The sequence below is a fragment of the Pezoporus flaviventris genome, unplaced genomic scaffold, assembly GCF_033815535.1.
Source record: "Pezoporus flaviventris isolate CSIRO_AGI_PZ_B2104156 unplaced genomic scaffold, CSIRO_AGI_Pfla_v1 ptg000045l, whole genome shotgun sequence".
NCBI classification, from domain to species: Eukaryota; Metazoa; Chordata; class Aves; order Psittaciformes; family Psittacidae; genus Pezoporus; species Pezoporus flaviventris.
The window spans coordinates 6,953,968-6,968,358 of record NW_026892593.1 but is presented as its reverse complement, the minus strand read 5'-3'; the positions used below and the strand labels follow the sequence as shown (position 1 = coordinate 6,968,358).

Below are 14,391 nucleotides of genomic sequence, written 5' to 3'. Positions count from 1 at the left end.
GAAGCTGTGGCTCCCTGCAGGCAGCCCCACCAGCCTGCCTCCCCTGCAGAGCTGGTCAGAGTCCCAGTTGAGAGACAAAGCTGAACAGCACAATTTATTTCACCAGCAGGGTTTCACAGAATGCACTTGGGCTTTGTTGGTTGCATTTTGTTTTCCACACTGGAATAAAAGCAGAAAAATATTCACACTTCCCTTTTGTAGTCAGATATTCCTGATTGACTTCATACTTCTAGTAGTTAACTTGCTTATATGCCAGGTCTTCATAAGGGGTAATAACTGAAAGAATCAAGCAGGGCTCAGAACTGATCAACTGCAATACCTGATGCTCCAAGTATTTTCTTGAACTTGTTTAAGAAAGTCTATGGGATTGCGTTTTTAACACACACCTATAAAGGTGAATCCAGCAAATTTTTAAGTTGTGCAACACACTTTATTTTGTCAGGCAAATAGTATTTTAGATATTCAATTAAATAGCACTATGTTAAACTACATTTTGTTCTTTCTTACACACTATATAATGCATATTCACTGTAATGACAGTTTCATCATGCTAGGAACTTATACACATACCTACACTTTTAAAAACAGGATTTTCTTAATAAAACACACATATCTACAGTAACAACAATCGCAAAGAACACATTGTTAGGTCAAGATTTCAGCAAACTTTACAAACTACACAAAATAAAAATAGCCAAAAAAAAATATATATCAGTACACGGTGAAGTTCTTAGCAGAGAACATATCTTTACATTTGGTGAAGCTTTGCCTAGAAGTCATTTTGCTTTTGTATTTCTTAAGGAATAAAATTATATACATTATTTAGTAATCCTCAAAATAGGAAGTATTAAATAGCATAAACAATATTACAGCCTGAAGTTTTGGTGTTACCTACAGTAGAGGGGCTGCTTCAAAGAAATAAAAATTGCAGTTTGTTTTTTCTGTACACTGAGGGCCAAACCCTCAGCTGGTATAAACCACAGTAGCTAAATGGACAGTGAGGAAGTCACATTAGTTTATACCTGCTGAGCATCTGGCTCCTAACTAGTCTATACACAAGGGAAGGCTGCTAAAGCATGGTAGCTTGGACTCACTGACAGAAGCTTATTATATATATGCTGAAGTTTTCATGCAGCAGGAAAAATGTTAGTTTAAGTATAATCCCTTAAACAGTCATACCATAATAATGGTATATGAAGCAGCTTTAAAAATATTATTTTATAATCATATGAAACTCTGAGCTATGCTGATTGTTTTAAAGGAATCCCTTATTGCCAATGTTCTATTAGAAAACAGTGTAACTTTAATTTCTGAGGCCTAATTGGGGGCTATTAAAATATCACTGTAGCTAACCACTGAAAGGATAAATTGTACCATTAAATACCTATTAATCACCATATTCCATCTGGAAACAATTATGATCCTTGCAATAGACATTAATATCATACTAACTCTGCAGTGAATCTGCTGGGGATATAAGAGGAGCATGGCAGCAAACAGAGTATACACACTGATGTCATTCCAGGAGGTAGTTTTATTTTATGGCACTCAATTTTTGGTTTGTCACTTACACACTTCAGAAGTCAGTCATCCTCAGAAAAATGAAGAGTAGTTTGCTGCACTGAAAGTCAGCTGGGGTGGGGAGAGAGAAACAAATAAAAACCTTCTTTTTCCTTAACCATCTCATTTTCCTTTTTTTTTTTTTTTTTTTTAACTCCAAAATCTGCTTTGCCAGCTCCTGGGGCCAGATCCAAGCTCACCAAGCTCTCTAGTCAAAGAGAAAGTTTCCTGATGGTTTCCATAAAAAGGACCTTAAATACCAGTGGCTACATGCTGTAGAAATATATATTTAGGCCTTGATTAAGGAAAGCACTTAACTAGATGACAATACATGAGCAGGCTGGCATTGCCATCCCCTTTGAAGCAAACAGTAAACACACAATTTAAATTCAAAGAGCTCCCACCAGCATCAAAGAGACAGTGTTTAAGTGGTTTGATCAATAAGAGCCCATTTCCCAGCTGTTCTGCATCACGTGGTGATAAAGTGATACTTATAATGATAAAGGTATGGATAAGGTAACTGATACCAGATAAATACCAGAGTTACCTCCATTGCACTAGATCTTAATTCCTCCTGGCATAAACCCAGAGGTGTTCTACATGCTGTAGAGTTACTCCCAGAGTATTCTAATAGAAGCAGAATCAAAATAATGCCCAAAGAGTTTCAACAAAGACCCATTAAAATGTTTAAAAGTATGTTTTAAAGTACAGTATCCATCTGCTACTGGCTGGAACTAACAACTTTTAAAGAATATTTTTTTCTTATCTTCTCTGGATTCAGAAATTATTTTCACTCTTTTTTTTTAAACAGAAATATAACTTTTAATTATTTTTTTTTTTTGAGCTTAACATAGCTCAGTTTTGAGCTGAGGATTAGTTTATATTTTTGTATACTATCATAAAAGATCATGGAATAAACCATAATTTTTCTAAGGTACTCAAATATTTTAAATCCCTGTTACCTATCTCCTTTACACAGACTCAGTGGCTTCTGGAACACTCTTACATAGTGAATGAGAAGGATTTGTCCCAATTTTCTGGCATTAGTGTTGCTCAAAACCAGAAAGTGATAGCTTTTCACAGCATGGCTTGACGCACATTTACTTAACTTTTCATTAAACATACTTGATTAGACCTGACAGCTGCTTCTTAAACAAAAATATTTCTGCATAAATTTTGACCCAAATCCATTCTTTATTTTTACCTCATTTTTTTCTTTTTCTTTTCCTGATCTCATTTTCATCAGAAAACTAAAAATAACAGGAAATTGTGAATATAACATTGGAAAGAAAAAGGGTACAAAGAATGTAAAATGGAAATGTTTTAATTTAAAAATTCTAGTTAAAATATTTGCAACTTTGAGAAAACAGTTGAAAAAATAACATTTTAAAATTTTCAAAGATGCTCATGACTTGTTTCCACATTGCAGGCCAACTCCAATTTAATCATGGAACAGATTAATGTATATTATTCATTTTGAAGTAAAACACCATACAGTATACTCACATTCTCCTCTTCAAAAAAAATGGAGTGTAATTCTTTGAAAATAGCTAAAATACCTAAGTCACTTAGGTGTTCTTCAAAACTGTATGTAAAATGAACATTCTCATGTTAGCTTAGTGCCATTTATAAAGCTATGTACTGTTATAGGACACCCTATTTTAAGAAAAATCAATATGAGCAGAGATATTTTAAGTTACATTCCAGAACTCATTATTAATTTATTACAACTCATACTATGCACAATAATCAGTGTTTCCTCTGATAAAGTATATTTTTTTTTGTTTTTCTCCTACTCACTCCTTCATTTGACCTCTGAATGAATGAAACTTTTCTACTATACTTTCCTTGTTTCCTGTCAGCATGCATTCATATGATCTGAACAATGAGTGAAAGCTGTAAACCCAATATTGAATAGTAAACAAGAAGAAACTCATGCTCTCAAATGCAGTGCAAGGAAATCTTAGTACCATCCTGCTTTGAGCATGCATCTTAACCCAGATTCTTTCAGCAGGAGTCTGGCTGGTACAGGTCAGAGTTGAAAGATAATGCATTGATTTTGTAAAACCTTCTGTTCAGCTGTAATTAAATACTGCAATGTTAATGGTGAATCTGGCTTAAGATGAATACCCAGTTCTGAATCTAGGACAGAGCCTAACCTAGCCTAACCTTTCCTAGGAAGGAAAATGCTCTGAATTATTTTCTTTAGTTAAGTTACACTGCATTTTTTTGGGAGACGGATCTTTTCCAAGAGCTGTTGGATTTTCATTTATATTTTTTATCAGATTTGCTCAAATTTGTTCTCAATAAACAAATATAAGCCCCCTATAGTGAGGACAAAGGTATCTATTACTAAAAAATAAAATTAAGATCCAGGTAACTGATTCCTTCTATTTCTACTTTTCCTGCTATTGATAAGGGCCTTTAGTTTACTGTAGTCCCCTCTCATCTTCTGGGGCTCTTCCCTCTGCTGACCTTGCTGTCTGCTGTCTTTGCAATATTGGTTAATCATCTGCATTTCTGAGTGGCTGAAAGCTCCCACAAAGTCCTTCGGGTGGAACTGCAGCGCTCGCACTGAGCTGGCCCAGGTCCAAGGGGACCATTTGTCAGTCATGATGGCCACCATCTCTGAATCCAGCACTTTGAAGTTGATCTTTGCTAAGGTCTGCTTGAAGCTGTTCTCTGTTGCGATGCAGTGGTAAAGCCCCCGGTCGCTGTCTTGGACAGAGCGAATGAGGAGTCCTTGCTCAGTAGCTATGATCCTCTCATTCAGCTTGACCTAGATAGCAAAAAGTCAGAAGGAACTTTTTAGGAAATGTTATGGAACAACAGAGTGTTGGACCTCTTGTGGTAAGTCTCTCTTCAAACACCTCTTTCGTAACTAAAGGGTTTCTTAAATGTACCATACTTTGCTTTTATCACATCTCCCAGAGACCACAGTTATTGCTACTGTTAGGAGAGAAACTAACTCAAGATAGGTAAGTGTCACTAAACAATGACTTCAAAACTTTATTCATTATGTTGCAATAGATTTGACCAGGATGAAGACAAAGATGCAAACCTTGAGACTACATGAAAGAAGAGTTTTCCTAATGTTCAAATAGCAGAACTGAGGAAGTTAACTTCTATTTGCCAGGGTTACACCCATGGGAATGTCTTTTCTAGTACCAGAGACTGCTACTGAGACTTGATGGGGGAAAAGTGGACAACGAGGGGTTGAGCTGGCATTGAACACAAAGTGGCTGCTAGTTAAATATTTTGACCTTGAGCAAGTTCCTGGGGCTAACTTGTGAAGAACCGTGTCTGCACTGCAGAGTCTATAGTCTGGTATAAACATTTTCATCTCAGTGGCTTCAGATGGGACTTAGCTCACTGGAAACCAAGAGCAATTTTTCTATTCTCCTATTTCCTTCCGGGCTTCAGACTCTGGACAGTCCCAGGAGATGGTCACATCATCTGAAGGAAGCAAGGTACCACAGCTTCTTGAGTTATCATCTGACTATAAGTGACTGTGCACATGTCCCTTTGCATATCAGCTGTGAAATAAAAATTCCTAATTTAACCCATTCTGACAAAATACCAGTGCTGGTATTTTTATGACTGATTTTTCCATTTTGCCACTGCACTTTGCATTATACCTGATTCTCTTTGGAATTCATTTATTTGTTTCTTATGCTGTTCTTTTATTGTAAACTTTTGTAGGCATTGCAGAGGTAAGACTTCCAGAAATCTGACAGCTTGAAATGTAATTAACCCATTGATTGCTTTAGTTTGTCTTGCATTGATTTCAATACAGTTATTGAACGTATGAACAAGAAGGGTTCTGCTGAAGAAGAGAGATAAAGAACTGCACCTAAATTGGCAGGACATGACTTAAGTCTTTGAAGAGTAAGTGAGGAAAACAGCATGAAAGCCTTGAAAGTCCTCTCCGATTTTGGAAAATGGCCTGATATGAGAATAATGCTTTTCAGTATTTATAATTTATCAACAGACACTGTATTATGTAATAGTTCTTTTTGAAAGATGTACTTTTTTATTCATATAGTAACTGCCTTGGATTTGAAATGGATTTTTTCCCCTTTTATATTACTTAGGGAAGGCACATGCCCCATAAACAATCATCCTGTGTATTACAGTGCTGAAACTTGAGAGCCTTAGAGAGTGCAGTAATGGAAAATGTGATTGCACCATGGTGGGGAAATGCTTTTGTCAATACATGTTCTTAGCCTGGACTAGTTTCTTGCTAAAGAAACCTTTCACATTTCTCCCACTTTTGCTTTTTATCTCTTTAATAGCATAGAAGGGCTACTGCATTCTGACTTCTTCATGAACTTTATACATTTTATTGCTTTTATGCCTATTTCCTTGGATCAGTAAGAAGTCCTGAGTGCTCCAAACCTTCAGTTTGCAATTAATAAGGTGTGAAGGGAAAATTCATTAATTAATTCCCTGGCTTTAAGGGCTAACAGGAATTTTGCAATAGCTGTTCTGATCCGACAGAAATCATAGGTGCTGAGCAAAGTCCCATCTACAGTGAAAAGCCTGCCCTTATTTACATAAGTGAAGTGCTTATCACTGTCCTGCATTCATACAAATTCTTCAGCTTCACTGTAGCTGGGTTGCTGATGAAAACACAAATGTTCCCTCACTTTGGTCTGGGGAGTAGATGAGATGCTGACACAGGAGCAACTGCTCATTTTGCTCACCTCTTTCCTCCTGTCATTGTCTTTCTGTAGCAGCCATTTAATAGAAGCCTGAGGAGATTTGGGTGTGCATTCAAGAAAGGTGGTGTTGTTTTTCACTCCATACTGAACTATTTCTGCAGCGTTTCTGTATGCTAGAAAGAAAAAGAAAACAGGTCTGGAGACTGTGAATGGTGATTTGATACAGAAAGCAAGTATCTCTTTGCAATAGAGGTAAAATGTTTGCAATACAGGTAAAATGAAGTATATCTGATCTTGGTATTGGCCAATAATAAGTAATATAGGACACAAAATTTTCAAAGAAATGAAATTTGAAGAAAGCACATCCAGTTGCAAATAGCAGCGTTTTCAAACTGACATGGTCTGTTCTGAGAAAAACAGGATACCTGTGCACTCTGCTGATGGGATAACTGAGCTCAGGGATATTGTTCCCTGAAATGATTTCATTCTCTACTACTACAAGAACGCCTGTCTAGAACTATCCAAAGGAGAATGAAGCTTTTAATATATTTCTTCACACTTCACCATTTACGAGCTGGTGGAATATAGCTGTATGACTCAAAACGCAGCAGCATGCTATAAAAAAGGCTATGTGTATTTCAGCTGCGTGCAGTATCACAGGGAGGCGAGAGAGGGCGGATTTGGCTTCCCAGTCTGCCGCTCTTACAAAGCAAGGAAGGGACTTGGCTCTAAATCTGAGGTGCAGTGAGTACGTAGGCAGGCCAGCAACAAAGAGCAGGACAGATTTACAGCACTCCAGCAACACCTGGGCAAGTGCTGAGCATATGTCATCGCTTGGACTTCTTGTTCCCCTTTACAGTCTCAACAGATGAACAATTGGCAGTTACCAACAGGAACTTTTAGATGCTCACTGCTTGGCATAAATCATAATGTTGGTCCTGAAAACAATACACTTCCAGATTTAAAAGCTGACATCATATATGCAATATATATGATGAGAAAGGAGCAATGGATATCAAATATTATGAGAAATTCAAACACTGAGAAGTCTGCATGCCTAAAATCTGACTCTTGTTGCACAGTTCTTAGACTGATTTTCCTCCCACTCTATCTCCCATTCTTTTTAGCTTCTTTCATCAGCTGATATGTGAAATTGGAATCTGTTCTGCTAAAGGAAGGAGACATTGCTTATTTCTAACCCTTCAAGTTTTTTAGCACATTTATGAGATTGTACCACAACCAGTTGTACCTTTTAGGGGAATAATGTGGAAATGCTTGTATTCAAATACCATAAGCTAGCAAAGCATCTGTCTGTGGTCTGACCTATCTGTAGCGGTGGAACACTGAGAATCAGAGCTGTAACACAGTGTTATTTTTATGCACACTGGAACTAGGTGTACCACAGAAAAGCATTTTCACCTGTTTAATTGATCAGTATATAACTTCTTACCTACTCCATACTACTATACACATGCTAAAAAAAAGATTGAGAGAATACAAATGCATTTTTCTAATGGCTGTATGGGCTAAGACAGTATTAATAAGAACATTTAAAAAGCAGTCATACAAGTCCCTTAGTTCTTGATATCTATTTAAAAATAGCAATATGCCAAACCCGCTGAATTTACACATGCTGAGAGCTCCAAGACATGCAACTTATACTGTTTAAAGTCTTCATTTCAAGACTTTGGTTCCTCATGAACTTGGATGATTTCTTTCTATTGCCTGATTCTCTACTCTTTTGTCCTTTAGGTAGATATAATTTTTCCTCCAGACATAGTAGTTTTGCTATAAATGGTTTTAATTATATTTTAAAAAAGTCTAAGTTGCTGTTTCTTTTAATCTTTTTTTCCACCGGGGAAACAATTGCCACCTACCTATGCTGTATGCCACTGCTGTCAGAAAAACATCCTTTATGAAGTTGCTAAAACACATGAACCTATAAATACATCCACAGTAAAAAAAAAAAAAAAAAAAAAAGTTGGAAACAAGAAACCTGTTTCTCAAGACAGTCAAGGTCTAAACATTTGTCTCCCCTCAGCCCAGAAAGCAGACAGTTGACATTTTCACATTTTCCACCTGGAAAGAGGAGACATTCACCCTTGGGAAAGACAATGGGTGGGTGGTCACAGCACATGCCTGCAAGGCAGGACACACAGCTCAAGTTACTCCATGATTCTGAGCCTCACCTTTAATATGGATCTCAGAGCTCAGGTGCATACTCTAATGGTGGAGTCATCTTTTGTAATTACCTGCTGAAGCTGTTCAGCTTCGTATAAATGACCTAATACTGAGTCATGGGGAAAGACCCTCTGGCACTGTAGATTGGCAGCTAGAGAACAATAAGCCACGTTTGGGCTGAGGGACCTACACCCAACTATTTTGGTCTGTTTTGATTTAGGAGATTCTTCCCAGACCATTTCAATGGAATTACTATTAACTGAATCTTCCACATTTAAATCTTACAGCATTGTTTCAAAAAATTCAATAAAAAAATTACCATCAGGTCTATTGTTTGGTCTCCAGATGGTACAGGTGAGAACGCACTTCAAAACAGCTACTCATAGAGGTGAAAGGAGAAGAATTCTTTAATGTGTGCCCTTAGTTTCATTGCATACATTGCCACTGTCAAGCTCACACATGCATGTGGCTGAAGAGGATTAAGATGCCTTTATGAATGTGGCTATTATTAGTACGACTTTGGCCATATCTGACTGGTGTTCATCAGCCTGGAGAAAGTGGTAGCTGGGAGGGCAATGTTGGCTCCCCTGTCCAGACATTCCATGCCAAAAGAGTTGCACAGCTCGAAGGAAGAGACTTTGTAAAAAGCTCTGGAATGGTTTATTTTACCAAGGAAAGGGAGAAGGGAATAATCACAGCTCAAAAGACAGGCTACGATGAGCTAGAACCTGCTGTTTGCTGAAAGATGTGTTCCAAAAATCAGTATCATGTCAAATGCTCAGAATAATTCTGAAGTCCAAGAATTAAATGCATGAAGAAGCATGCACTAACAAACACTGAAGGTATTTAGAAGTAGACAAGCCCTCAAATTAACTGGACCTTTTTCAAGTAAATACTGTCTGTCAGCTTCTCATTTCATGTATGCTGACCTATATATATATTTCATGATTCATCATTCTATCATATATAGGCAAGTTTCAAGTAACTGCAAGGAAAAATGCTAAAATCAAATCAAAACAATACTCAGACTTGGAAAATAATTATGCTTTACCAGTAAACCACACAGATAATGTGAGTTATGATGAATCACACAAAGGAAAGCCATGTGTTCTTTATATAGCATGAGGATCTCCAAATTACAGTACCTTTCAGGTTGAAACCTCGGCACTGAGTCAGAGGGTTTCCATGTCTCACGTCTTGCCTACGACTCCTCCTGAAATATATTGTAAAAACAAAGTGTTATTTCAGGATAGTTATACTGTAAATAAATGCTCTTTTATTTTTGGATTTGATCTGTGTTTTTTTTTATGCTATCAACCATTAGGGACAGTTCATGACCTACTGAGGGTGTTCTTTTCTCAGGCTTGCTAGAGTGAGGATACTGTAAAGTAAATAATCAGTTTGATGAAGTTTATAAAATGGTTGTAATTTTAGGAGGTAAAGTAGTTTTGTAAAGGAGGAATAGAAAAAAGGTTAGAGATGATGCATGAAATACACTTTGGTTTACTGTTGAAAGACCTAACATTCAAAGCCAGAATCCCCACCTCGTTCTTAGGTGCAAACAAGCACCTAAGAATGAGATGCATGAGTGACAGTGCTCATATCAAATGCACCAACAGAACATGATGATATAAGGCATGTGACCACCTTGATTCTATCAGGCACCTTATTTTTGGTGCCTGTAGCCACCTTGGTAGCAGAGTGAATTGAAATATAAATCCAGACTAGTGGAGAGCTAAGATTCAGTTCTGTCCTCTACTTGAGGGTATGTGACTATTTGCAAAAGATACTCAGACTCACCAGGTCTCAGAATACTTCTAAATGGGACTTTGTTATATTATTTGGATGACAGATGCAAAGTCACAGTTTTGTTGCAAATGAGCTAAGGAGCTTACTGGGGTTGAGAATACTCTTTTTTCAGTCCTCCTCAGCTAGAGGGTCATAGCTCACAGAATTCAGTGCATGAAAATCCGATACCTGAACTTTTTATTGTTATATTATTTTGTTTGCTGAATATTCTGTAAGGTGGTTCAATATTTATCTCTAAGAAAAAATGTATTGGTGATTGTTGGAAATGGATGCTTCTGGGAAATGTAACAGCTGTATTCTGAACTATGCGCTTGTGACTCGCTAGATAACACATGAAAAGCCCCTGGAGGTCCAGTACCACTGAGTGAAGGGTGATGCCCCTACGGCCACATTATACCAACTACTGCACAAACACCCAGGGATGGTGTTTATAACCCTATGTCATCTGATCCTTCACTGCGTTGTTTTAAAAGGAAACCTCTAAAAGATGATGTTTCAAAGGAGTAATTTCTGACATTCCATGTATATTTTTGATGTTTACCATCAAAAATATTTCATCTTATGCCTTGGGATGTTAACCCTTGTGAACTATTTATACGAGTCAAAGGAGACAAAGAAGAGTTTCTGAGTGAATGTCAGGATTCCTGTGCTACTGTGAATACTGTGAACTGCTCCACACTGAGAAACGGCATGCTGCTTGCATTAAGCAGTTCTGAAAATGGAAACTTACAGTTTCATATTTATAAAAAAAGGTTGAGAAGGTGGTGGCTAGAAAATAAAGACTGTCAGGTGTTTTGAGGTAAATCAATGCTGGATGAGGAACCATGAGTAATCCAAGTGAGACAGAAGTGCCGAAGCAAAGAAACAAATATGTCCAGTGTCCAGCAGATACTACTGTCTAGACAATGGGGTTTGGCTCTTATTACTAATGTTTTCTCCTTCATAATCTTTCTTGTTAGATAAAGGGACAAATCATTTCCTTTACATATGAAAAACAGATTATTTTTTTCCGTACATTTTTAGGTTTTTGTTTTGGTTTGATAAAAAAGCAAATTGCAAACAAAATGACAGCAAAAAAGCAAGCCTCGGTGGAAATAACCCCGAGTGTATATAATAGCGATGGTAAAAAAACCCTGGAAACTGCACAGACAGGGTACACCTGACTGCTTATTATATCTTTCAGCAGCCATGTTAGTGTAGGAGTTAGGTGGCCTGAGACTTGGGGAATTTTCTGTTCATTCCTCCCCATCTTCTGACCTTTGTTCCATGGACAAAAGTGATCAGTTTGCAGACTGGAGGCTGAATATGCTGCGTGAAAGCAGTAAAAACCTCAGGTACTTTACCAATTGCTACATGGCCAGGTTGGGATTTACCTTTTAATCTCAAATAGGGAATGAGTCAAGAAAACTTTGCAATAATGCAGTAACTGTCTTTAATCCCAGACACTGTCATCAGCTGGCTGGGTCACTGGAGCAGAGTTAAGCTTTGCCTGTTTTTGTCTACCGTCTCCCTCCATGTAGGTAGAGCTAAGCTTATTAACTGTATCTGTTCTTCTGCATCTGCAGCTCAAGTGCAGGCAGTGAACACAGTGGCACATAGTGAGTAAAGCTCTGGTGTACCTCTGAGAGGTTTGTCTCCTCTGCAGTAATACCTCATTGTGTATTCTGTAGCTTTGTTTGTATATGAAGTAAAATCTTAGTAATACAAGAGCTCACCATGGCCTCCTGCTATTAAATATTTCCCTTGGGAGGAGGAGAAAGGCTCCTGTTTTGCATAAGAATTATGAGATGGGCTGTTAGCTCTGTTGTAAATTAAAGAGAAATTGCTTTCCCTGCCTGCTTTAATAAATCTTATGTCAAAAAACCCAAATCTGCAGGCATTACACGGAAATCACATTTGACTAAAATTTCTCTGGAAATAATTCTTCTCTCTTAGGAGCAAATGAGGAAATAAAAAAATATTTTACTTTATTCTTCAGACAGCCCAAGAGATATTTTGCTGTATTTAGGGCTATCATAATTACATCCATAGTGAGCAACTGAATTTAAACAAAGGGAACAAATGTTTCCCTGATTTTGTGTGCATGAGGCAGAAGGATTCATAGTTATGATAAGGAACGGGTTTTTTTTTCCTTTCTTTTCCATGTATTACTGTAAGTATGAAAAAGCAATCTTTTTATCCTAAACTATTGCACCATACACTCCTAGGTGATGAATAATGCCAAGCACAACAGCTACAGAGGTATTGTTTGTACATGCTCCTGAACAGAGTGACATCCTATTTCTCCATCATTACTGCACCCCAGGCTCTATAGCAGAACAAAAACCTTTCCTTGCAGACTTCACTGGGCTGTTTAATACTGCTCACCTTTTTCCTGTGGGATAAAACCTGGAGCAGGAGTTGCCATCCCAGGCACAGTATGGATCTCGGGCTAAGCAGCAGTCAGCACAGGCAGTCCCATAGATGTGACAGCGATGTAAGGATAGCTGAGTGACCCCTTCATCTGAGCTTACATACAACTGTTGCTGTAGAAGGAAATGCAAAGATTTATTTCAGATTTCAAGAAGCTTCACCTGAGACTCTGCTAATGCACCTAAAATCCTTTCAATTAATTTTAGAGTTACCTCAAGACCAAGAGGGAAGCCACTAAGATATATAAAGCCAAGATAAATAGTATTCTCCCAGGTGAATAGGCCTATAGTATTTCTACCTTCCTGTTAGAAAACATTTAGAAACACTGCGGAATGTTAATGGTTTTTGGACATTGAATGTCATTGTTCTGTTCTGGGGCAGACAGGCTGAGTTAATACTGCTCAGCTTTGAGAATTTGGTTCTTATTCAGTAGGATATTGGCTCAAGCCTTTGAAGTAAGTATTTTCTCTGCATATAGTCACTTCAACAAATATTATGCAGAGTTCCTAGTTGGATTCTCCAGTGCATAGATTTCCAAGACATAAAGCCTAGAGATTATGTTGAGGCTTATGGCCAGATTCTGATAGCCTTATATACCTGGAAAAATAAGACAAAAGAATTTTCATAATAAATGACAGCTTTTGCAAAAGAACTTCAAAGTGCATAGGTCATCATGAAAACCTGGACCAAAATGGTTCTTTTACTCAGAAACAATTATTTAATCATTCTTAAAATAGAACTTAATATTGAACAAAAACCTTGAAAGTCCCCTGATCTTTTTGTCATAAAACTAAAAAATTATAGTGAATTCGATTTAGTGAATAATGTTTATTAGCAGTTTTGTAAAATATTGAGCAATGTGTTGCTTGAAAAGTCATAGAATACTTAGTTTTAGTTTGGATGTTTAACATTGGAGAAGCAATCTTCTCAGCTATTTTCATCAATTCTTATTGCCATTTTTATTGAGTTACTACTAAACCAACATGCACAATTGCATGAAGGACATACCAGCCCTGAAACTGCCTTTCTACATGGATCAGACTTCCAAGGGAGAAATTTCTATTTAGGACTTATATAAAAAATGGGGAGGGCAAATTTTCTCTTTCAGTACACTTTTTTCTTTAATTGTCAAACAAAACAAAAAACTCACACTTTCAGTGAGTTAGAAATGATACACAATGAATAGAAATTGGTTTATCTTAGTGGCTCTGGGGCATATAAATAGCTCATGCAAACTTCAGTCAAGTTTCTCCACATTCGTCATGGAAAATCTCCTGCCTATATTTACTATTCTGCAGAACAATTGCTATTCTAACATCTTTAAATCAATTTGCGTCTCTTTTATAAGCATTAAGTTGGCATTCCACTTTACCTTTTTAGATGAAATCTTCATTGTTGTTATGGGAGAATTACTCTGAAAGACAAAATCACAAACCACACTTATGCGGACTCTCCTGTTAATAGTGTCCCAAAATTTCAATTTAAAATTCAGTAAAACCTAAGTCACATCTAATAAACTAAAACTTTTCGTATCTTGGAAAGGCATCACTCACTCTTACTAAGTTTTTGCTATTTTCAGAACTAAACAAATAACATACATGTGTAATTAATGTCTCACAAAATGTACTGGCTAAACTCAACTGCATCATTATTATTCCTGTACATCAACAAGGTTTTGTACACTTCTAATTAACCTGCATCTGTGTTACCTCAGCAAGATAGGATCAATGTGTTTTGAAGCCATTACTCTCACTTTGTAATAAAC

The 14,391-nt window shown here is 37.1% G+C and overlaps 1 protein-coding gene across 1 annotated transcript in view; it reads right to left on the bottom strand.

Moving 5' to 3' along the window:
• Positions 1-408: 408 nt before the first annotated feature.
• Positions 409-14,391, bottom strand: part of SEMA3C (semaphorin 3C) — a 122,843-nt gene continuing 108,860 nt past the window's right edge. The window contains exons 14-18 of the mRNA XM_061467313.1: positions 13,999-14,040; positions 12,582-12,739; positions 9,551-9,618; positions 6,267-6,397; positions 409-4,339 (exon numbers count right to left, since the gene is read on the bottom strand). Coding sequence (XP_061323297.1) covers positions 3,926-4,339; positions 6,267-6,397; positions 9,551-9,618; positions 12,582-12,739; positions 13,999-14,040 — 813 coding nt within the window. The 3' untranslated portion in view covers positions 409-3,925. The remainder of the gene's footprint in view (positions 4,340-6,266; positions 6,398-9,550; positions 9,619-12,581; positions 12,740-13,998; positions 14,041-14,391) is intronic.